Consider the following 24,837-nt stretch of genomic DNA (forward strand, 5'->3'; position numbering starts at 1 on the left):
CTCTGAAGAGCTGATCTATTGGTGATGGACTTTCATTGGGTCAAACCAATCTCTCTGTCCCAGCAGCCCCCAGTCAGCAAAGGACAGAGTATGGATGGCAGACAGTAAAATTCTCCAGCTTTGCCTAAGTTCCTGTCTTCCCCAAAGCCATTCTTCTCACTTCGTCTCTCCAAGGATCCCTCTCCTGGGTGACTTGGGCAAAGGCAGGAGGCATTCAATCTGGAGATATTCCCTTGTTTACTGTCGACCAGGCAGTTCCACCTCTACCCTTGATGACACACAAAGACCTGTGACAAATCAGTGAAACTCTCTAAGGAAATGGGGGAATAACACTTGGAAAGTGAACTTGATCCAGATGAGAGATGAGCCAGACTCAGAGAGTTCATATCCAGGATTGGGATTCAAACTCCTGCCGATTTGGGGGCTACCCAGATTCGGGGTTCTAGCTCAGCCCACAAAAGTGAGAGACCAGAGGTATGAAATTCGAACCCTGCCCTGGCTCTCTAGGGCCTTCCCCGAAGGGCGGAGAGGGATTGAGACCTGAGCTGCCAGTCTGGGCCCCGCTTTGATATTGATGTTTATGGCAGATGCTGCGTGTTTGAAAGCTGTGTCAGACCGAGGGAAGTTTGCCCTGTTTCCTGGTGAATCTGGGATCTCTCCCGACAGCGCTTGCTTTCTCTTTGCGAGTGTGTCTGGGTGGGGAGGGGCATGCTCTGCAGTTGGGGACTTTCTCGCCTCCTAGACCGCATAATTAGAGAAATGATCTCTCTTGCTGATGAAGCACAAGATGCTTCCAGCCCGTTTCCTGTGATAAAAGATCTTGTGGGTGAGAGGTTACAGTAACAGAAGTGGACGGACCTTTTCTGGGATGTGAGCCCACCGGAGAGTCCCGGGTAGCATCTGGTCTGCTTGATAGCTGACAGAGGGGACCTCCTGCTTGCTCTCTGATAGACTGGGATGCTGAGTCACAGCTGGGAGGCCTTTGTGGAAATACCCCCACCCCTCCAGCAGCTCACAGCACACACCCTGTCGCTCCTCCTCAGTTCAGCATTCAGGAGGAGGAAGGAAAAGAGCCGCGATAACAGAACTGCCCCCTTCGGCAACGGAGCTTGGTGCATCTTCCTTTAGAGAGGTCCTTCACCGGGCACCCCCTGCGCTCCCACTGGATCGCCACCTGCTTCCACTCAGAGATTCAATAGCAGCAGAAAACTGAGCAACTCGCTGCAGTGGTGAGCGGCGAGCACATAGCAATTTGCACAGACAGAAGGGATGGCAAGCCAGCGGCACAGCCTTCGGAAGGAGCCCGAAATTGAACTTTTTGTGAAGGTGAGTTTCCGATTCTGCTCTCCGGATTCACCTCAGCCATGAGGGACAAAGAATCGCTAAACTCACTGGGTACTTTTGATGAAGTTATCATATTTTTTATTTGCAAGCACTTTATCATTTCAGAGTCAAAGAATCCTAGAATACAAGGGTTGGAAGGGATCTCAGGGGGGTCATCTAGTCCAACCCCCTGCTCAAAGCAGGACTAACCTGCTTGTCAGGGGCATTGTCCCCGGTTTGCAGTTATCAGCGGTACGTATGGGCAGATAGCCCTGTGACTATGTAAGTGCATGCCCAGCGGCTGGCAGAAAAGTGTGCCAAGCATGTCCAGCCGGGGGAAATTTCCTGTCTGGGCTCTGCAGGCATCGATGCATAGTACCAAAGGAACCAGCAGGTTATACAGTTATCAGGGGATCACGTTCCTTTGGTGTGATGCTGGGTTATTAATTGCTGTTATGGTGATATAGATCATATGTACAGCAGTGTAAATATGGTATGTGCCTCACAGAACATAGCTAAGGCGTGACCCTGCCCAGAAGACATGCCAGACAGTAATACAAAAGTATACGTTCAATGTCAGTGTCTCTCCAAGTTGTGGCTGTAAGACAGACTCTCCGAGCTGCTTGCTCCGAGCTCTCTCTTTTACTCAGTGACTCAGCTGAAGGCTGTTCTGCTATAGAAATGTTTTTCCCTGTTAAGTGCTTTGGGGGCGGTTTCCTTTGGAATATTTCAACTCCCTTCTTCAAAACATTCAGAGCAAAAGTGCAGAGAGCAATAAATAAATCAGAGCCTGAATTTCCCAGTGAATGACTATGAGAGCCATGACCCCAAACAACTTCCTTAACATTAAATTCCATGGCAATGTGTGTGTTACTTTTCTGGCCCTTGAGGCACCATCACAGTAGTAGAACAACACGTGACCTAGTTTAGGGTTTTTTGTTACAAACAGCAAATGCTCAAGATTTCAGGCTGCAAATAATGTTGAGATTCTGAGTCTTTTAAAAAGAAATGTCTAATGTTCTAAAAGTGTCATTTAAATTAAATGAAAGGTTTTATTCCCCAGCGATTACAACAAATCCTTCCCACAACAAGTAACATATGGCTCTCTAGGTCTATGTTAGAAATCTAGGGATTCACTCTCTGCTCTCATTGTTGATGTATGCAATTTAACAATTCAGGAGTTAGGTAAAAGAAAATATCCACCATTAACCTCTCAAAGAATAGGCTAAGTTGCTGAGCATAGATACTTCATTAAGATTGTCCCATGGTTATTGGGCTTCAGTTGGTAAAACCAAACTTGGCCAAGGGTGAATTTGACGCTCCTGCGGTTCCCTATTTTATCACTTAAAAAAAACCAACAAAAAACGAGAGTCCTGTAGCACCTTAAAGACTAACAAATTTCTGTGGGCATAAGCTTTCGTGGGCTGCAACCCACTTGGTCAGATGCATGAAGTGTTTTATCACTGTTACCTCATCAGTCCCTAATCCCATCTTAGGGAGAGGTAGGAAAATGATACACCAAAAACCACATCAGAATCAAGGGGGTTTTATTAGAGAAGGGAAACAGAAAACAAACACTTTGTCAGTACTTCCCCTAAAACGTACTTAATTTAGCAGTAAAAACCCCCTCGGAAGGAGTAGCTTGGTGGTAAAATAACGGCCCCCCCAATCATAACCGTCTCTGTGTTTTAACCATCATTGGCAGGCAGGGTTTAATGAAACAGGTTCTGAGAGCAACTGCAGATCCCTATGGAGCTGCAGGCACTCAGCACCTCTCGAGATCAAAAGCCAGATCCTGCTCCCAGAGTAACACTGGAGTAACTTTAGAATTACTCCCAATTTACACCAGTGTTGGTGGGAGAGAATCTGGCCTTACACCCCTAGCTCATTTTGGGGTGCAGACAAAGCTTGTGAACTGTTGAGTGTTTCCTGCAAAGTGCAGAACACCCTAGTTCCCAGCATCTCACAGGATGGGGATGCTTGGAGCCTGGTCTGGTCTCTTGGCAGAGATAATGATGTCTAGGACATGCATGGTGTGATGCCACTGTCTCCTTTACCTTCTTTGCTAATGTTCTCGGAGTGGCAGTTCCTGAAGATCTATTGAGAACTTCTTGGTCTTGATTTTCCTTCCTTGTAGCTCTTGCATCTGTAGCTGGTAAAAGCTATTATTTGTCCTAATTATTTCTATTCCTGAGGCCTATGCTGTTGTGCCAGGCACTGTACAAACACATAGTAAGAGAAAGTCCCTGGCATGGCTGAAGGCATGTCTTTGCTGCGGTTAACTTGAGTTAGCCGCATTCGAGTTACCTTTCTGGCATCAGCCTAGCTTGGTGAGAGCAGCCACCCGGAGGAATAACACTTGAGCTGCTGTGTCCTCACTGGCATTGCATTTGCTCATGTGTGGCACTAAGGCTGCTGGGGGCCATCCCATGGTTCTCTGCACTGCAATAGGCTGAGACACAATACGACCTCTTTCTCAGTGAGTTGTGGGGAAACTTGTCTCTCCTTTCTGGGCACACAGGGAATTGTGGGAAGGTATCGGAGGACTATCAGCACTCGAGTGACGCTAACTTGTGTCCACATGCAGAGTGGTCATGCTAGCAGCTGATGAGCTGTACTAATTTAGCTTTACCCTATGCCCTCACTTGGGCCAGCCTGCTAGAGTCAAGGGCTTTTGTGTTGGGACAGGATTGGAGTTATAACTCGAGTCGACTTTGCAGTGAAGACAAGAGAGACACGGGGGGGAGGAAAGGAATGATTATCTCTATTTTATATATGTGGGAGAGAGGCACAAGGACACCAAGGGACATATTTTTAAAGGCACCTAATTTCCCTTGATTTCCAGGAGGCTGGGAGCCTGAATACCTTTAATAATCTGACCCTAAGTGACTTGCCCGGGAAGTCTGTGGCAGAGCTGGTGATGGACTGGCCCACTGCCTTAACTATTAGACTAAGGGCGAAATCCTCAGCTGCTATGGATCAGTGCAGTGCCACTGAAATTGGTGGAGCCAGACGAGTTTATATCAGCTAAGAATCTGCCTTCAAATGGTCTGCCAGTGGACTAGCTTTTGTTTATAACCGTTATTCTGTTGTTCAAATTCAGTTCTGTTTAGAATTACCCAGCTTCTGATTTAGTTTGAAAAGGATAGAAAAAATATAAATCTTTCCTGTGCCCTCGATCTGGCACTTTGCTCCCAGAGGTGCTGGAACTCGGAGGGAGGGGGAGTTGGGGGAGGGGGCACTGCAGCACCCCCTGGTTTGAAGTGGATTCCATCATATGCAGGGTTTACAGTTTGGTTCAGTGGCTCTCAGCATCCCCGCTATACAAATTGTTCCCTGTTTACGTCCATCAATTTCTATCCTTGTTTCCCGTTGGTCTACAATATTAGTCTTCTCTCTTCAGGTCACCCAACCAACAATTTGGGCTTGTCTTCACTTACCTCGGAGATTCGGCAGCAGTTGATGGGAGTTACGCAAGCTATGCAAAAAACTTGTGTAATTCCCGTCGACTTCTCTGCTTCTCTTCTGCGCGCTGTCTTCACTGCACTGCGCCGACGGGAACCGCGTTCCCACCAATGCAGTGGTACGCCACTTGAGAAGGTGGTCTTAATACGTCGATTTCTGGATCAACTGAGCGGGTCTTCACTGACCGCTCAGTCAAGCCAGAGAAGTCGATCTGAAGGTGGTGAATTTGCTGGCTTCAGTGAAGACATAGCCTCTGTGTCTCTTGCTCTCCCACTCCGGTTCCTGTTCTCCAGCTGTCATTGACCTCTCAAGCCTGGATGATACTGCTCCTCCTGTTACAATGGCAGGGAGAACTTCATCTCAGTAGTGTATTGCAAGGGCCCACTTGTCAAATTGCACTGGCCGCTCCCTGCTAAACACTGATTGCTAGGTGATTGCATGTGAATGTGGCAGATGGACAGTCCTGGGGAGCCTCTCTGGCTAAAACAACAAGAGTCCTGTAGCACCTTAAAGACTAACAAATTTCTGCAGGCATAAACTTTCGTGGACTGCAACCTACTTCGTCAGATTGCAAGAAATAGAAATCAGATTTGGATGTATATATATACACATCCAAGAGTAAAGAACAACAATGGGGAGGGTAGGTGTTAGCAAAGTCCATTCAGTTAGAGTAGATGAGGCCTATTCACAATCATTGACTAGAAGGTGAGAATGTGTGAACAGTGACAATTACTTCTTGTAATGAGAGAACCATTCCAAGTCCCTATTCAAACCCAGTCTGATTGTGTCAAGTTTGCATATGAGTTCCTGCTCTGCAGTTTCTTGCTGAAGTCTGTTTTTGAAGTTTTTTTGTAGAAGTATGGCAACTTTCAAGTCAGCTACAGAGTGTCCTGGGAGATTGAAGTGCTCTCCGACTGGTTTATGGATGTTACCATTTTTTAATGTCTGATTTATGTCCATTTATTCTTTTGTATAGTGACAGTCCGGTTTGGCCAATGTACATGGCAGAGGGGCATTACTGGCACATGACGGCACATATTACATTGGTAGATGTGTAGATGAATGAGCTCCTGATGGTGTGACTGATGTGGTTAGGACCTGTGATGGTGTCACTAGAGTCGATGTGCGGGTAGAGCTGGCAATGGGGTTTGTTGCAGGGATAGGTTCCTGGGTTAGTGTTCTTGTTGTATGGTGTACGGTTGCTGGTGAGTATTTGCTTCAAGTTGGGGGGCTGTCTGTAAGCAAGGATAGGTCTGCCTCCCATGGCTTGTGGGTTATAAATAGGCCTCATCTACTCTAACTGAATTGACTTTGTTAGCACTTGCCCTCCCCCATTGTTGCTTCTCACCCTTTGATGTATATATACCCCCATCTGTGATTTCCATTTCATGCATCTGACGAAGTGGGTTGCAGCCCATGAAAGTTTATGCCCACAGAAATTTGTTAATCTTTAAGGTGCTACAGAACTCTCATTGTTTTTGCTGTATACAGACTAACATGGCTACCCCTCTGGAACTTCTCTTTGGTTAATGAGCCAGTTGAGCGGTATGAGCAAAGGAAGTTCCTTGTCCTGCTGATATCCTCCCGTGCATCTGAATGTTAAACTAGGGAGATCACATCTAGGGCTGCCACTGTAGTTCACTCTCAACGGTTCATTCATTCACTGATGACAGTGTCCACAAATGCACACCACTCTTTCAGTGCCACTTGGATTGTAGCTGTGGAATGTGGTTCATTTACTCCTGGCAAATGGTCACCATAAATCAGCCAGTGATGGTTTCCAGCTGCTTGTGGCCTAGCCTGGATCTGAATCATCCCATCTAGCGCTGACAAGCTCGGCTTCCCATTATCAACGGCTGCCGGGTATCCAGTCTCCATCATACTCCATGTTATGTTTAATGAATTTGGTATTTGTTCAGTTCTCGGCAGTGGTAAAGGGCTCAGAGAAAGGCGATAAAGCTTTCAGCACCCAGAAGGTTTTAATAGTTTGTAAATATGATCCTTTTCTTAAATCAATAAGTAGAAGTTGGTGAGCAATCCAATTTATTATCTTACACACCTATTAAAAGAGGGGGTGACCAATACAGGAGATAAGGGCACACAGCTGAGGTGAGACAAAATAATTTCTGAGTGCTGCTAGATACACAAATTGTTTTTTAAAAAATTATATTAATTCATTTGTTCATATTTAATCAGTTCAGCCCAAGTTGGCCTATCTTGGTTCGCATAATTTAGTTGTTTGTCTAACCCATGGGAGTTAGGCACCTGATACCTTTGAGGATTGGGACCTGAGTTGCTCCATTTCTCCTAACTGAACTATTAGGCACTTCAACCCCTCTAAAAGTCTGGCCCTTGACTTTCAACGAGACCAAGACTCCCCAAGTGTCTAAGGGTACGTCTACAATGCAATAAAATGCCCAGGGCTGGCCTGTGTCAGACGGCTTGGCTCGCGGGTCTCAGGCTGCAGGGCTATAAAATTGCAGACTAGACACGCAGACTGGAGCTGGGGCTCTGGGACCCTTCCCCCCACCATTCAGTGGGAGCTAGGTGCCTAGCTTCCTTTAGCCATCTGCCCCCTCGGGGCTTTTGAAAATGTTACCCTGAGTGCCCAGTGTTGCCTGCGGAACCTGTATTAGTGGTGATGACGCTCGAGAAAGAAGGAGCCAGCTAGTGAGTTTATAACCATGACACCCCCAGGATGTCCCTGTTACCATCACTTTTTGGAGTAGACCATCACGTTGAGAAGTGGCCCACAGTTTAAGAGCTATTGCCTTGCATTGAATGATCCCACCTGGGCTGGACTCAACCCACAGCCTTCCAAATACATGCAAGACTCCTGGAGGAGGTCTGTCTAGATGTATTTGTTGATTAGGACTTCTGCAGATAATGAGGTCTGTTTAATCTGTGCCTGACAAGGTAGCCCCAGGACTTGCCCTTTAAGCTTGCAATGTTCTTCATTTTTGGTGCACTATCTGAAAAGTAACTTTCGTTTTTAAAAAGGGACTTGTTTGTCTGATCCATGGAAAATCTGAGTCTCTGGGAATTTTCTCCTTGTCCCTTTAAATCAAAGAGTGAACAGTGAAAAGAAAACAAACGTCTGTTTTCCTGGAAAACATTAGTGCATTTCCCCCCACACCCTCTCTTGAGTTTTTCCTCCTGCCAACAAGAGGCCTCCCTTCCTATTGTATCCATTATCAACCTCCATCCTCCTTTTGTGCCTCCCTCCCCCACCTCTGCCACCAGCACTGAGTGTACTGGCCACCCCCTCCCTTTATCTCACTTCCTGTCTCAGGAGCCCCTGACAACACAGCTTCTAGAGACAGGGCATTCCAAAATAAGGCAGCAAGGGGCACAGAGAGCTTTTATATTGCCTTCACCTCCAACCCTGCTCCCACCCCAGGAAAGAGAAACAATCCAATACTGGTTTAAAAACAAATCTCTGTGAGTGGTGCTGGTAGCATGAACTCAGCTGGCCATGAGGGGCATGCCCACCTGCTCCGAGGACAATCAGTGTTGGTGCATTTCAGGTACTCAGATACCATGGTGACAAGGGTGGGATTAAATTCACTCTTTCAGGGATTTGCTGCCATGTTCGCTAGAGCTAGGCCACCTGTTTGGATGGGACCCCAAAGCAGCCAAAGCCCTGACCCTGCATTTGGTGAATGCCCCAGTGCCATTTGTGACCCGCCCGTGCCCAGGGCAGCCACCTGAGAATGCCAAGATCAGGGCAGGCTGCAAAAGGAGAGCAGATTCTCCCTGCGCTGGTGGGTGACACTGAAGCTCGGCTTCCCAACCAGCCCCGAACTGCTTCTGATTTCGCCACACTGGTTATCAAGAAGCCAGTCCACAAATGCCCACAACCCCCTTTACTGCATTCCAGTTCCTGGCTCCCAAATCAGCACTAGGTCCAGTAAAGAGACCAGTTACTTAAACTCTATGCTCTTTACTAAAAAGGTTCTTTCTGACTCCAAGGGGTCAGCCACAGCACCAGTTCAATATAAGTTTGGATCTTACCTAAAATACTACGCTGCCAGTCAATCCTTTAGTAACTAAAACTAAAGGTTTACTGTAAAAAGAAAGAAAGAAACCATAAGAGAAATGTTAAAAGATTAGAGCAATCACATACCTACAAATGATTAAAAGTCCATATACATCAGGTTTCTGGAAGAAATGTAGAGTTGCAGGCTTGTATAGTTCCCTCTGGTACACATCCAGTACCTTGATGGGTCTAAGTTCTTCAGTTCAGTTGCAAAATGAATTGATCCAGAGATAGGTGTGTCTCTGCAGCTGTACAGGAACACAGACAAAATGGTTTCTGTGATTTGATCTTATATACCCTGTCTCTGGCCATGAGGTCTTGTGGAATGTTACAAGAACTAAAATGGAGTCCAGAGTCACGTGAGCCAATCCTGATAACTCTTCAGATATGCCTTTAGTTTCTTCCTGGGCCCTTTGCTTCTGTAAAGGTTTTGATGGGCTATTAAGCAGGCTATTGTCCTGCTGCCTCTCTGTCCAGGGTGTGTCTTATACAGCATAGTTTGAAACACGGGTACATCAAATATGTCCATAACTTCCATTACAGATATAACACATGAACATAAGTATCATCATCTTACTCAGCACATTACATCCTTTCTAACAGTACCTGACATGGCATATCTTACATGAATCGTTATGATTTTGACATATTAATGTCAAACAATTCAACAAATGCTCTCCCCCCCCAACTACCCAGCATGACACCCCCAACGTGAGACTGGTGTAGAAAGGAGCAATTGAAGCTCCTGAATACACCTCAGGGCCCCCTTTATCCAGACAGTGTGACACTTCCCATGCAAAACTGATGCAGAACGGGGTGTCCCTAGGCCTTGCTGAATGCATCATAGGAACTTTCCCTCTTCAGTTTTTTACATGTTTCATGGGTTTTACAAAATATCAGGCACATGGTCCATTTTTACAATTCTTGCATTAACAACAAATTAACTACAAGACTTAACAATGGCACACATATCATTAGCAAAATCATGTTTAGCTAAAACAGGCTTCTTCCTTGTAAGGTTCATCATGTAGGTAATAATGTTATTCAATTTTTTACAAACATTTGTAAGGGTTTTGTTAGTTCACTAGTGACACACACTTCCCCACTGGTTTCTCGGTTACCTCTACATTACCCTCCTGCTGGGGCTAGGCTTTGGGTCCCCACCCTGGCCCCCCTAAAGAAACATTTTTTCATTGAGCCCCAACAAACTCATTCTGCATGTGGCTCCAATTCAGAGCCCTTCCAGGCATGCCCCAATCACTTTCAGCTGGCCACACCGGAGAGGAATTCTCATTGCTAACAGCTCTGGGTGGATCTTTCCCCCCCTGTCAGGCAGGTAATTTGCATCAACACTCCCACTAGTTTGTCACTATTTTCCAAATTCTTAACTGTTATCCCTTTCCAGTCTGGAGTAGGTTTTAAAGAGATATCCACCATTTTCACTAGCATCTCATAAACAGGGTTCTGATGTTCTTCAATTGCCAATTTCTGACTCCAATTAACATCAGATATACCTGGGTTCACTAAGAGACTACAAGATATATTCAAAGAATTCAGAGGCGAGAGTTTATCTGCCACCCCCTCTTTTCCCAAGAAACTAACTTCACATCTGTCCTGCTGGGTAGCTTTAGCTGCCCAAATTTCCCTCTGAAACTGAGGCACTCTCTGTTCACGTACAGAGTTAGCAGCCTGGAGACATTCGGGTTCCAACATCATTGTCTCCCCACTATACTGACCAAGCACAGCCACTTGGTTACAGGGCTGTTTAAGCTTTCTAATAATTTCCACTCCATCTGGAACCTTTTTCAAGATATCCAAACTGGACCTTTCTACAAAAAAGTCAGTGAATCCATCCATATGTGAAAAACTCTGGCAGTTAGAAATTGAATCACTTTTCCTTACATGTAAACAGTTGCTTGCTACAGGCAGTGATCCATCTTGAGTTAACTTAACCAATTCACTTTTACACCCTTCAGTTGCAGAAAACTGCTTGCAAGGGCTATCATGGGGTTTTATTCTTTCAGGAGCAGCTTTAGGCAACAATCTCTCTTTCATCAACACTTCCTTTTTCTCTTCAGCTAGAGGTTGCTTTAAAGAGACACTTCACTGAGCCCTAACAGACTCTTTCTGGATTTCATTTCAGTCAATTAGCATAAACTGAGAATCACACCCTGTCTGCTTTTTAGACAGAACCTGGGAGATGAACTCTTTCTCAGCAGATAACCTGCCTTTTTTAACATTCAAACAATCTGAAATTTTCCCTCCTTTGTCCCAGCCCACAAGGCCGTTCCCAGACAAACTTTTGGAGACCGGGGTAACTTCCCCCATGGTCAAGTCATTACCCACAACAGACACAGGCTTAGGAACACTTCCTTCCTAGGTCTTAGTTGAATCCAGAACCACCTCTGGTCCAACTGACAAATCCTCCACCAGCATAAGCTGCGAGGCACTCTCTGCCTGCTCCACAGACAGAACACTGGGGATCACCTCCCCCTCAGAAGATAAACTACTATTCTTACCAGACAAGAGCTTTGGACTTTCCTCCCACTTCCCCCAGCCCTCATGGCTGTTCACAGACAAATCCTGGGAGAGTGGGAAGGCTTCCTTAACAGGCAAAGCGTCACTCCCAACAGACAAGCATTTGGAGACAGTTTTTCTTTCATCAGATAAACTGCTTTTTTGCACGTACAAGCTGCCATTATCCACAATCTTAAGGCTAGAGACACTTTCCGCCTTGTCACAGCATACCTGGCTAGACATAGACAACTGCTCACAGTCACGCACCACCCCTTCACAAATTTCCCCATTGATTACTGGTAACACAGGAGACTTACATTTATACTCCCTCTGTGACTGGGTGACATTAACCTGGGTATATATATTTACCACATCAGTATTAAACACATCAACATCGCTACAAACTCGAGAGATTTTTTCCCAATTGCTGTTAAGAGAAGCTGGGTTTCCAGAAGGATATAGTTTCTGCTTTTCCAGGATCTAGAGTTGTATTTTGCCTGCTTCTATCTGTTTTTGATACACCTCCATCTGTCTTTGATGAGCTATCTTAACTATTTTTTCTGCTGCTTGGATTTCATGTTTATTTTTGGCAAGTCTTGCTTCAGCTTCTAGTCTCAGCCTTCTGAGCTCCCGGGCTCTTTCCTCATCTTCAGCCTTTTCCGTCTCACACTGCATACGCTGTCTCTCTCTCATGGCTTGCAGCTTGATTGCTTTGTCTGATTGTGACTTGCTCATCTTAACCATCTATAATCTTTAACACTCTCAATATCAAATTTTAAAACTTGGAATAGCGTGAGGTTCTGATCCAAAACCTAAATGTTCTGGTTCTGTGGATCCTGCTACGACTACGCCACTGTGACCCATCCATGCCCAGGGTAGCCACCTGAGAATGCCAAGATCAGGGCAGGCTGCAAAAGGAGAGCAGATTCTCCCTGCGCTGGTGGGTGACATGGAAGCCTGGCTTTCCAACCAGCCCCGAACTGCTTCTGATTTCCCCACACTGGTTAACAAGAAGCCAGTCCACAAACACCCACAGCCCCCTTTACTGCATTCCAGTTCCTGGCTCCCAAATCAGCACTAGGTCCAGTAAAGAGACCAGTTACTTAAACTCTATGCTCTTTACTAAAAAGGTTTCTTCTGACTCCAAGGGGTCAACCACAGCACCAGTTCAATATAAGTTTGGATCTTACCTAAAATACTACGCTGCCTGTCAATCCTTTAGTAACTAAAACTAAAGGTTTACTGTAAAAAGAAAGAAAGAAACCATAAGAGAAATGTTAAAAGATTAGAGCAATCACATACCTACAAATGATTAAAAGTCCACATACATCAGGTTTCTGGAAGAAATGTAGAGTTGCAGGCTTGTATAGTTCCCTCTGGTACACATCCAGTACCTTGATGGGTCTAAGTTCTTCAGTTCAGTTGCAAAATGAATTGATCCAGAGGTAGGTGTGTCTCTGCAGCTGTACAGGAACATAGACAAAATGGTTTCTGTGATTTGATCTTATATACCCTGTCTCTGGCCATGAGGTCTTGTGGAATGTTACAAGAACTAAAATGGAGTCCAGAGTCACATGGGCCAATCCTGGTAACTCTTCAGATATGCCTTTAGTTTCTTTCTGGGCCTTTTGCTTCTGTAAAGGTTTTGATGGGCCATTAAGCGGGCTATTGTCCTGCCGCCTCTCTGTCCAGGGTGTGTCTTATACTGTATAGTTTGAAACACGGGTACATCAGATATGTCTATAACTTCCCTTACAGATATAACACGTGAACATAAGTATTGCCATCTTTCTCAGCACATTACATCCTTTCTAACAGTACTTGACATGGCATATCTTACATGAATCGTTATGATTTTGACATATTAATGTCAAACAATTCAACAAATGCTCTCCCCCCCAACTACCCAGCATGACACCATTGCACTGGGATGCTGGGTTATGACTTTTGTATGCAAGGGATGGGTGCAAAGCTAGTGAATCCAGCCCAAGGCCACAGCATCACATACCTTGCACCTCCTCCACTTATATGACTCCTCCGACTTAGCTTCCTGAACCTGTGTGTAGGTTAGCGTATGAGGGCTGATTATCCACTGCTTTGCATGCTGTGTGATCTTTCACACCTGTGCAGAGGAGATGTGACTTGCCACCAAATCTGAATGCTAGGCCTCAATCCTGGGCAAAGCTTAGAATAGCACAGGCGCAGTAATGGCTGTTGCAATTCTGGGCTGGCTGTGTACTGGGCTCCCCCTGCTCACACTCCCCTCTGCCCCCACCTTCCTGGTGTAATCTCGATCAGCCTGATGCCTGGTCCCTGTAATGGACCCTCAACCTCCAACCACCCCCAGACTTCTGGGAAGGGATTTCCAAAATACAGACGCAAACCTAGATTTGTGCAGGCATCTCTCGGTGGACCAGACCCTGGAATCCTAACATAGCCCTTAAAAAACCCAAACCCAGATGCAAACTTTGTAGCCTGGACCCATATTAGATATAATATAAATGTGCCATGTGACTTAGATTAACATTGCTATGGGAACCATATGAGCATCTCCTGTCTCTGGGCCATTTGAATCTCAATCATAATATTGCATTGAATTTCCTTTAAAAAAGAAAATGGCGAGGAAGGCACCTTTGAGGATCTGGACCTAATTCCCATTGAAACCAGTGGGAATTCAGTTCTGATATGCCTTTGAGGATCTGGGCCAAAAAATGTGATTGGCACTCACTGAAATACACGCAGGGCTGCAGGAAAATCACCCTTATCCTGCCTCTGCCTGCTCACCAGGCCAGGAGCTGTGCTAGCAACTCCTTGACCAGCTGCCTTTCAGCAAAACCTGCTGCAGAGGCTCAGCCGGGGCACACATCTGATGCCTAGTGACCAGCGTCGTTCTGTTGTGCTTCTTCTGCAGGCTGGCCTGGATGGAGAGAACATTGGAAACTGTCCCTTCTGCCAGCGTCTCTTCATGGTTCTGTGGCTCAAAGGAGTCAAATTCAACGTGACCACAGTGGACATGACGAGGTAAGGAAAAGGGGAGGGGGTAGGATCATGATTGCCACTGAGACATTCAGGCTGCACAGCAGGGAAGCTCAGGGCTTGCCCCTTTGTTTGTGTGCACCAACAAAATCTCAGTGTCATGCCGCACAACTGTGCTTTGTGCCACACACCAGATCTCTCCCTCTATCAGCATCACGCCCCCTTTCATTACATCTGCCACGCCGCTGGCAGTAGAATGAGCTGACTGGCCTCGTAGAATGAGCTATCCCTCTAGCAGTCAAGCCGTGACCAAATTCTCTCCTCCCCTGTGCTCCGTTTGCCCCCCGCCGCTGACTTCACTGGAGTTACACGTGGGGAAGCCAGCAGGGAATTTGGGCCAAAACTCAACAGGTCAGGCCACTGTGACCCCAGCAGCTGGGGACAGTGTGAACAGCCAAAGCTTGCCCAGGGAGAGTCATACACGATGTCATGCAGGGAAAGAGCCGTGGCAGGGAGGCTTCTCAGTGAATTGAAATGACTGTACGTATCCCACGGGCCGCCAGAAATGTGTCCCATGGCCAGTGAGTCAAAGGGAGCTGTGACCTGAGGCTAGAATTCAGCCCTTTATCTGGGGAACTCCCTCTCTTTATCAGCATGAGTCCGGCTCCAGGCCACGATTCCTTCTCCCCCCAGGTTCCCTGCATGGACTAATCTGTGCTGCTCACTGTCTGATGCCAGCACCGTGTGGTTTTTAAGAAAAGGTTGGACAAACCCCTGTCAGGGACAGGCCAGCTCATATGGTCCTGCCTCAGTGTAGGGGGCTGGGCTAGATGACCCCCCGAGGTCCCTTCCTGCCCCTCCATTCTCTTTGGTGGTTGCGCATGGTGGTGAGATGAGATTGCAAGGCCTTCTCCTTGGGCAGTAAATCCCTCTCTTTTAAAAAAAATTCACTTCAGGAAACCTGAAGAGCTGAAATCTCTGGCTCCGGGGACCAACCCTCCATTCTTATTGTTCAACAAGGAGCTGAAAACAGACTTCATTAAGATTGAGGAGTTCCTGGAGCAGACGCTGGCGCCTCCTAGGTATTTATCATCAGAGTTTGATACTTTTCTTGGCCACCTTCCAGCCTGGAGATGTAAAGTGCCACCAGATCACACCCTAGGCCCTGAGCAAGAGGGGGCCTTGTGCTTCACCAGTTCTGGGCTGGCTCAGCCCTCCGCCTCCTTTCCTCTCCCCTTGCACTTGGCAAACATTGATCAGTTTAGCAACAATTCTTGCTATCTTGGGGGGGGGGGGGGCACAGAGAGGGGCTGGGAGCCAGTGACAGGGCTGGGAATCTATGGGAACCCTAGTTCTCAGTCCCTTGCTCTCTGCCTAGTGAGGCCAAGGTGCTGCCGCAAGTCCCCTGGGAAGAAGCCCGGACAGGCTTTCTCCTAGTGCAAGACGGTTGGTTTAAAGTTGTGTTCCCCGCCCACCCCTCCTTCCTCTATGAATAGCTAAGCAGAGAGGAAACAGTTTGGCCTGTGAGCTAACACAATGGGCGGAAATTCACTCTGTGATCTCTGGCTGCAGGCAAGGAGGGAAAGGGGCTGGACGGGAGAGCCATGGGGGGGCCAGGCCGTGGTGAGAATGGCACAGGTGGATCTGTTTAGAGACCCAAGAAGCAGATGCCATTATTGTTGCAGCTGGGGAGGGGAAGGGCTCTGAACACTCTTTTTTTCTGCTTGTTTTTGAAAGGGGCAGATACACGCAGCCGAGCCAAGGCACACAGAAGCCCAGGGGTTAGGCGTGCAGCCAGCTCCAGGCCAAAGGGTTCTGATGTGCTCACTCTTGGCTCTCTCCCTGCCTGTCTGCTGCAGTGGTGGTAAACAGGAGACACCTTAAAGGGCCGGAACAGTTCACAGCTGGGGCTTTAGGCCAGATCCCGAGTTGATGCAAAGCTGCATAGCTCCCCTGAGCCCCCCACTGATGAGTTACTAGCCCCTCCTTTTCAGTTCTTCTCTGCCTGGCTGGAACCCACAGCGACACTCTTCAGATAGAAGGGGGAGCAGAATCCTAGCCTGGGTTTCCTCCCTGCAAAACTCCTCTATTGGCCTAGCCAAGCTTTGGGAAATACCAGGCTGGATGTCATTGCCAAAAGATCCCTTCCAGATTGCACCCGACTCCCAGAGGCTGCTGGGAGGGGGGCACTGTGGGAGCTCAGTTAGTTTTGGGTAGATCATGCTAGACAAATCCAAGGTACCCGCTGGGGATCTCCTGATTTCCCTGCTGGGTCCAAGGCCAGGTTTGCAAATGATTTGCACGTTGGCAAAACCGGCCGCAACAGCGGGGCTGAGTCATGCTGAAAACTCCAGCAGGCGAGGTGTGTTTCCTGTGGGAGGTAGGGGCTGAAATGCCTTTCCAGGAGTGGGCCCTTAGCGACCGGGGGACACATCAGCATGGTAAGGCTCCAGCCTGTCACTGGGCAGGTGCTGAGCATGGGAACATGGATGCTTCGCTCTCCATCCTCACTCATTTACCAGCCTCTAGCCAGGCAGGTGCAGTGCAGCAATGGGGCAGGTGTGAATCTCAGCTCAGTGCAATGGCAGGGCAAGCCAGCTCCCTTGTGGCACGGTGTAGTGCAGCCCTCTCCTCTCCCACCGATTTCCTCCCCCCTGAGAGCCCTTAGACCAACATCCCCACTCAGGGAGGCTTATTTATTAAGTCTGGTGCAGAAGACAAAGCTCTATAGACCCACGTGTCTTCCCCTTCTTCTGGGAGCGAATTCAGGCCTCTTCTACTAAGCTCAAGAGTCCCACAGCTTCCCCCAGGCCCCGAGTAATACTTCAGGCAGGCTTACATTTGAGAATCCCCCAGCCTGGGGCTGTGCTTGTACTTCAGCACTGCCCTGCCCCAGGAAAGCTCAGCCTGCAGCCATGCTGGGCTCCTGGAGAACCCCCCCACCAGCTGAGCTACCTTTTGTCAGGTCCAGGTGCTCCCAGCCGTTAATGACCTACAGGTGGACTGAGATGCTCTCCTTAAAGAGCCAGCCACCTGTGACAGGCTAATGGGAAAAGACATATTCTTACCTGCTCGGATGGTGCTGGCTAGTTACAGACCAGCACCCCCAGCTGAGGAGAGGCATTTGTACCAGCAGCAGTGTTATTTTGGGGGGTGCCCTCCAACCTTCTTCTCTCATGCCTCACCCCAGGCCACTGGGTATGCACTCGAGCTGCTAACCTGTGCCGCCAGCGCTTCAACTGCTGCTGGAGCTGGCTAGATCAAAACTAGCCTGGGGGCGTCTACACGGGCTGCAGTCCCAGTGTGGGCAGACCCTCAGCCTGGCAAAGCCCACGTTCGGGCCAGGGCAGGCCCTCACACAATAGCTGCGCTGCTCTTGGCACACAGGGCATACTGGGATGCCTCGAGAACAAAAGACATTTCTCCATCTCCCCCTCGTGCCAATCTGTGCACGCCTCTCTCTTTCCCCTTGGCAGGATGCGAGGCGAGTGGATCGTTGCCGTGCTTTATGCTTTTGAGCCTGTCCCAGTGCTCATGGCTCGTAGAGTCACCAGAAAGGCTTCAAGGAGAGTGCAGCTTTTAAAGGGTGGCGGGAATTCTTCATAGCTGACCTAGTACAATGATCTGTTTAAGGTACCCGCACCTGAGCCCCAAACACAAGGAGTCCTTTGATGTGGGCAGCGACATCTTCGCCAAGTTTTCTGCATACATCAAGAACCCCCACAAGGAAGCGAATGAGAGTAAGGAACCTGGCATGTTATTTATTTATTATTCTTAGTCCATCATCTCCCCTGGAAATATATTTCCCGGGATCATGGAGCAAAATACATTAGAAACCCAGCTCACTCACCCAGCGGCTGGTCACAAGCTGGTCACAAGCTGTGAAGATGGGGGTGTCGGTACCCAGAATGGGGGCTGCCATCCCTCCAGAGGAGGTGGGATCTTGCCTCTCCGTAGCTGCAGCGGTGCCAGGGCTCTTGGGGGCTGAGTATGGGTGATGCCCCATCTGTGTGCAGGATTCCTGCTATAGGCTGGCGGCCCTGCTGCCTCCCACACTCCATCCTCCCACGTGACGCCCCCCCTGGCAATTAAAGCAATAAACTGGACAGACAGAAGTGACCTGGCCCTTTCCCAGTACCATTTGAGGGTCATGATTCATAGCTTGTACTGTCACTGCCTTGAAGTGACAGCATCGGGTGCCTGGCCTCCAGCCGTGCTGCCAGAGCAGCAGCTCTGGGAGCTCAGGCTGCACGGAGCAGGGTCAGGTACACCTTACGAGCAGTTCTTGCACACTCTACTCGGGGGGCATCGCGTTGTGTATGGCAGATCTGGGCTTGGGAATCTACCTCTCTGCACTCCTTCCCTCAGAGAGCAGGTGGCAATACATCTCAGGGAGCTTTCCGGATCCTGGAGCTCTTTGGCAGGTGCCAGAAGGACGTAAGCTGGGGTGAGACTAGTGGGTGTGAGGGTAGAGGGCTCCTGGGCTTTCCCACTGATGGTTTCTCCTTTGGGTGCAGACTTTGAGAAGGCGTTGCTGAGAGAGTTCAAGCGCCTGGATCTCTACCTGAACAACCCGCTCCCTGAGGAAATTGACCAGGACAGTACCGAGGAAGTTCTGGTCTCCAAGAGGAAATTCATAGACGGGGACAGGCTGACGTTAGCCGACTGCAATCTGCTGCCCAAGCTGCACATCATCAAAGTAAATCCACTTGCTAGCTAGGGAAGCCACGGGAAGCATGGGGGCTTCAAAAGTGCCTTCGTGTCTGGGGATCACTAGTGCCTCTGACAGTCAGCAGAACTTGTGCTCCTAAGTCACTTAAGCCTCACTCCTCATTGAGATCAGTGCCTGTTAGGTGCCTAAACACCGCTGAGGATCTGGGCCTCAGGCGCTTCTGAAGATCACCTCCGAAAGCAGCTCAAGTCCCATTACACGCCCAGCTAGAGCCAGGCTGGAGCCAGAGCACCCCATCATGGCTCAGGCCTGTCTGTACTCGCCCCCTTTGGTGCAATCCCCTGTTCTATGTCTCGTGTTTCCTTTCACTCGGGCATTTAATCGTGTCTGAGCAGTGGGGGAGAATGGAGAGAACTGGAGAGCTGGGTCCGATCCTTAAGCATGGGTGAATTTCTTCCCAAGGAGAGTGAAGGAAGCTGGGATCATTCTGGCTGGCTCTCAAAGGCAATGTCTCCGTAAGCCTACACAGTATCACCCCTTTTGCCCCATGTGACATGCTGGTGTTATTCTCAGGGGTACATGCGGTGTTCGCAGCCAGTCCTTTGGGGAACGCTGGGACCCCTTTGCACCTCTCTTTCAGAGCCAAACTGGGTGGACAGCTCCCCTGCAGCCTACAGATCTCCCCAGCTTCTGGAGTTAACAGCCTTGAACCCAACCCATATATCCCCTCCATGATGAACAATAACTGTGAGATTAGGGAGAGGATTGCCGGGGAAACAGAGCCGAGTGTGTCACAGCCAGACCTGACATGCTGGGTGGATGAGCCAAGAAAGCGGAGAATCTGAGCTGACAGGTCTATTGGTCTCTGTCCAGCAAAGCTGGCCATGTCCTTTCTCTGAACTGGGGTATTGATCGAGACAGGGTGGAGGGATTTTTGGGAACACAGTGGGCTTCACTGTTTGTTTCATCCCTTTCATGATTTTCTTACGTGGACGGCCTTGACCAACCTTTAGCGGGCACCCTAGGAGTTCCAAATCAAGATTCATTCTTAGGGCTTGTCTACACTTACCTCAGAGTTCAGCGGCAGTCGACTGGAGTTACGAAAGCTACACAGAAAATTTGCATAACTCCCGTCTTCACTGCACTGCGCCGACGGGAACCACTTGAGAAGGTGGTCTTAATACGTCGATTTCTGGATCAACCGAGCGGGTCTTCACTGACCGCTCAGTCGATCCAGATAAGTTGATCTGATGGCGGCGAATTTGCTGCCGTCAGTGAAGACATAGCCTTAGTTGCTCATGTTGTATGGACATAGAGTCCTATTTGGTCCAAGCTGCTACCTCATTAAGATAATGACACGGAGAGTACACTTATAAAGTTTGCAGACGATACTAAGCTGGGTGGGATTGCAAGAGATATAGAGGATAGGATTAAAATTCAAAATGACCTGGACAAAGTAGAGAAATGGTCTGAAGTAAATAGGATGAAATTCAATAAGCACAGATGCAAAGTACTCCACTTAGGAAGGAACAATTAGTTGCACACATACAAAATGGGAAATGACTGCTTAGGAAGGAGTACTGCGGAAAGGGATCTGGGGTCCTAGTGGCTCACAAGCTAAATATGAGTCAACAGTGTAATGCTGTTGCAAAAAAAAAAAAAAAAGAAAAGAAAAGCAAACCTCATTCTGGGATGTGTTAGCAGGAGTGTTGTAAGCAAGACACAAGAAGTAATTCTTCCGCTCTACTCCGCGCTGATTAGGCCTCAGCTGGAGTATTGTGTCCAGTTCTGGATGCCACGTTTCAGGAAAGATTTGGAGAAAGTCCAGAGAAGAGCAACAAAAAATGATTAAAGGTCTAAAAATCATGACCTATGAAGGAAGATTGAAAAACCTGGGTTTGCTTAGTCTGGAGAAGAGAAGACTGAGAGGGGATGTGATAACAGTTTGCAAGTACATAAAAGGTTGTTACAAGGAAGCAGGAGAAAAATTGTTCCCGTTAACCTGTGAGGACAGGACAAGAAATTGCAGCAAGGGAGGTTTAGGTCGGACATGCGGGAAAACTTCCTAACTGTCAGGGTGGTTAATTGCTAGAATAAATTGCCTAGGGAGGTTGTGGAATCTCCGTCATTGGAGATTTTTAAGATCAGGTTAGACAGACCCCTGTCAGAGATGGTCTAGATATTACTTAGCCCTGCCTCGAGTGCAGGGGATTGGACTAGATGCCCCGTGAGGTCCCTTCCAGTCCTACCATTCTAGGGTTCAGATGCACTGAGAGACCCCAGGCACGATTGGGGCCCCACTGTGGTGAGAGACCACCACTGTCCCAAAGAGCTCACCGCCAAAGGTGGGATTATTGTGCCCATTTTAAGGATGTGAACTGAGGCCCAGAGAGATTAGGTGAGGTGTCCAAGGAGCCAATGACAAAGCTGAGAAGTGAGCCCTGAGCTTCTAAATGCCAGTCTAGTGCCTTAACCACAAGCTTCAGCTTATCCTGCTGCCCAGGAGTCTAATAATCACCTATGTTTTCTCACCTGTCACCCCTCTAGATTGCTGCCAAGAAGTACCGTGACTTCGAGATCCCAGCGGAAATGACGGGCGTCTGGCGCTATCTCCACAACGCCTACTCCCGCGATGAGTTCAGCCACACGTGCCCAGCCAACGAGGAGATAGAGCGCACCTATGCCAGCGTCGCCAAGAAGATGACCTAGGGGGGCTGCCAAGCATGCCAGTGTTTGAAGCCCCTCATTCCGTTGGAAACCCTGCCATGAATGCTGCCTTCTTCTCAGTGTCCAAGCCAGAAGAACATCCCAGGCCCAACACCTGCAAACATTTGGGGAGTTAGGAATTGGAGGAATCTTTCTGCTGCAATTAGTAACAGCCGCTCAGAAAACAACTCTGTGCTTCCAGCTGCTGCGGACACCCCCTACTCAAGTGTAGATTGACTATCCTCTGATTTTACAGCTATAATTGTTGCTTATATATAAATGCAGAGGCAGCTGCTTGTTCGTTCCTGAGAGCTAGGATTCCCAGCCTTTCTGTGGGATCACCAACATTTATTGTGCAAAACTGAGCAGAGCTGGTGAGCATGCGGCATAGTGCGGTTTAAAGTGTCACCCTTTTGGAGCTGGAGGACAGGGTGCATAGTATGGCTTCAATCCCAGCAAAATGGGTTTTCATAGCCGCATAGAGTTCAGGCCAGATCGTCTAGTCTGACTTCCCCTGTATAACACAGGGCATTACATTTCACCCACTTATCCCTGCACTGAACCCCATAACTTGTCTTTGGCCAAAGTATATTTTCCGGAAAGGCATCTGAAGATGCCAAGAGATGGAGAATCCACCCCTTCCCTTGAGAGTTTGTTCCAATGGGTACTCACCCTCTGTGTTAACAAGGGGTGCCTGATCTCTAATTAGAATTTGGAGGCGCTCTGACTAATTACTTTGAAAAGCCAGTCATCCTGCTCAGAGTGTGCACAGGGCTGGAGCAGCAGGGACTGTTGTAGAATAGGAACGAGGAGCCCAGGGGGAGCTGCGTGCAGGCTCCAGCATGGGAGGCGCCACAAGCCAGGAAAATACCCAAAAAGACTAAAACCCAACAGCTCACCTGCCTCTCAGGCCAGGTTTCCATTGCTCTGATTTCAGCCGGGCTCCTCCTGACGCATGGAGGTGCAGGTTCGAGGTGGATCAGACTCACCCAGTGCAGTCTCAGGGCAGAGCATCAGCGGTAAAGGGTCATTTCTTATGCAAAGTTCACCCCGTAAGTCTCAGTGTCCAAGAGAACTGCCCCTTTCTTACTGATGGCGCGTGCGTTGGCTTGGCCACTGCTAAAGCTCCACTGCTCCATCTCCAGATCTCCACGACCCCCTACAGTAACCCAGCTTTACCAGGAGAGGTTCCCATCCAGGTACAGGCGGGAGAGTTTTTCATGATCGGGCGCAGCTCCACTGATCTGGCCCAGATGAGCCCGGCATGATTGATGCTGGCTCAGGGAGACATGCGACACCTGAGGCTGTTTTCCACCACTGCCCACCTTTGGGGTTGCTGCCAGCGCCAGGTGCAGTCCAGGAGGCCCACTGACAGAGCTTTGCTGGGAGGGGTAGACCAATAATCATGCCAGCCCTGCCCCTTCCTTTTTTCCATCCAGCATTACCTGCTCTTTAGAGCATGCTGCCTTCCTACGGTAGCCCAAGGGATGTTGGTGACACTGTGCATGGCCACACCTCCCCTCCTCCATTGGATTTGTGCCCCTGGGACCCCCACCAAAATCTATACCCAGGAATCTAGCCCCCCATGCTCCCAAATAGCATAAAAGCCAGTGGCAACATAGATATTCTGTACAATGTAATGGCCTGCTTGTCATGTACTGAGTGTTGCAGGTCTGCATTGGGCGTTAAGATGGTAAAAGCCCCCTAGAGAACTCACTAAGCTTCCCTCTTACTTGTACTTTTGCACTAAAAGATGTGTACTTGCAATTCTGCTTTTGACATATTTGTCGGTTTCATTCCAGAGCTAATAAACTTTATTTTATGTACGACTTTCACAACCCGGCCCCAGAGCGCAGTCCAGAAGACACTGAGATCTAGAAAGGTAGCAGAGCGTGCGGTTGTGCTGGGAACGTGAGAAAGCAACTATTAATTGCACGTCTACAATAAACAGCACCAATAACCTCCATTTTCCGGGCTGTCCTTTGTGCTGAAGGATCGCCATGTGCTGTATAGATGAGAGAGCTAGACACCACCTGGAATGCAGCCCGCTCTGGGGTGGCACATGGCATCTGTTCTGAAGCCACAGTGCTATAGAGCAATGTCACGTGACCAGGCAATTCCATGAGCCCCTGGACTCCCCTCAATATGTGCAGACTGGGAGATGTCACTCGCTGGCAGTAGGAACCGGGGACCTGGGCAAAGGGCGGGGTTGAGACATGGCCCTGCATGGGGATCCCAGGCCCCTCTCAGCTTTGGCTGGTTCCTTTGCTGGTTCCTTTGCTGTGCTGCCATTAGTCCCCTGTTGGCCCATGCCACCAGTGACAGGCGCAGAGCAGGTAGGGAATTTCCTGCTGCTCAGTAACTTCTGCCCGTGCTTTCTGCCCCACCTGCTTGGATTGGGGAAAGGAACACACTGCATCCAAGGACAGGTCCCTGACTCCCCTTGGGGCTGGCCACATCCCCCATTTTACCTTGTCCATCACGGTGCCCAATTCAGAGTGCACACGAGTGTATTACAGCAGCAGCTGGTAGCAGAAACCTGTAGCCACTGGCGCTTTTAGGTCCGGAGGTCCCCAATTCAGTCCTCGGTGTGCAAGGGCCTCTAGGCTGCCTATGCGTTCTAAACTGCGCCATCAGATGCCACCATGCAGCAGCATTTCCTGTCTTTCTGCGTGCCCTTGCACGCTTCATTTACCCCCACCTGTTTCCTCCGTGCAATGTGAGGGAGGGAATTAGAGGGCCAAAGCCACTAAACAAGATGGACTCAGAGAGTGGAAGAGAAAGAGCCAAACACGCAAGAAATCAAGAACATGTTGTATTAAACACATCGGGGTTTATTAAATAAAATAGCTCCAAGGGGGGGTTAAGACACCATGTGCTAGCATGGGGGAATGAAAGGCAGCACAGCTGGTGAGATGGACAATTGCTAAGCGCGTGTCCTGGAGGCCTGGAAAATGATCAGGGAGGATTTTCTTTTTCTTTTTTTCCCCACTTAGCTCTATCTGGTGCTACACCAAATCTGGCCTTTATCCTCTCCACAACTACGCCATCCCAGCGCTGTAAACCACACTGCAACAAAAATGGCTTCGCTGCTTTACCAGTCATTCACGTGATGTGCAGGAAGCCACCGCAGCTGCCT

The 24,837-nt window shown here is 48.7% G+C and overlaps 1 protein-coding gene across 1 annotated transcript; it reads left to right on the plus strand.

The window, feature by feature from the left end:
• The first annotated feature begins 842 nt into the window (after positions 1 to 842).
• Positions 843 to 23,656, plus strand: CLIC2 (chloride intracellular channel 2). Its single transcript, XM_067548530.1, has 6 exons — positions 843 to 1,326; positions 14,256 to 14,365; positions 15,277 to 15,402; positions 17,954 to 18,060; positions 18,838 to 19,019; positions 21,540 to 23,656. Exons 1-6 carry the CDS (start codon positions 1,270 to 1,272, stop codon positions 21,699 to 21,701), a joined length of 744 nt encoding a protein of 247 aa, XP_067404631.1. The 5' UTR covers positions 843 to 1,269; the 3' UTR covers positions 21,702 to 23,656.
• Positions 23,657 to 24,837: the final 1,181 nt, after the last annotated feature.

This window comes from Emydura macquarii, unplaced genomic scaffold (assembly GCF_026122565.2).
Source record: "Emydura macquarii macquarii isolate MOO-44397 ecotype Brisbane River unplaced genomic scaffold, CSIRO-AGI_Emac_v2 contig_1253, whole genome shotgun sequence".
Classification (NCBI taxonomy): Eukaryota; Metazoa; Chordata; order Testudines; family Chelidae; genus Emydura; species Emydura macquarii.

Excerpts from the sequence above, each read along its gene's own strand:
- CLIC2 (XM_067548530.1), top strand. The coding sequence starts at position 1,270 with ATGGCAAGCCAGCGGCACAGCCTTCGGAAGGAGCCCGAAATTGAACTT. Across the intron at positions 14,366-15,276 it reads ACCACAGTGGACATGACGAG|GAAACCTGAAGAGCTGAAAT; the intron begins GTAAGGAAAAGG and ends AATTCACTTCAG. Across the intron at positions 18,061-18,837 it reads CCACAAGGAAGCGAATGAGA|ACTTTGAGAAGGCGTTGCTG; the intron begins GTAAGGAACCTG and ends CTTTGGGTGCAG.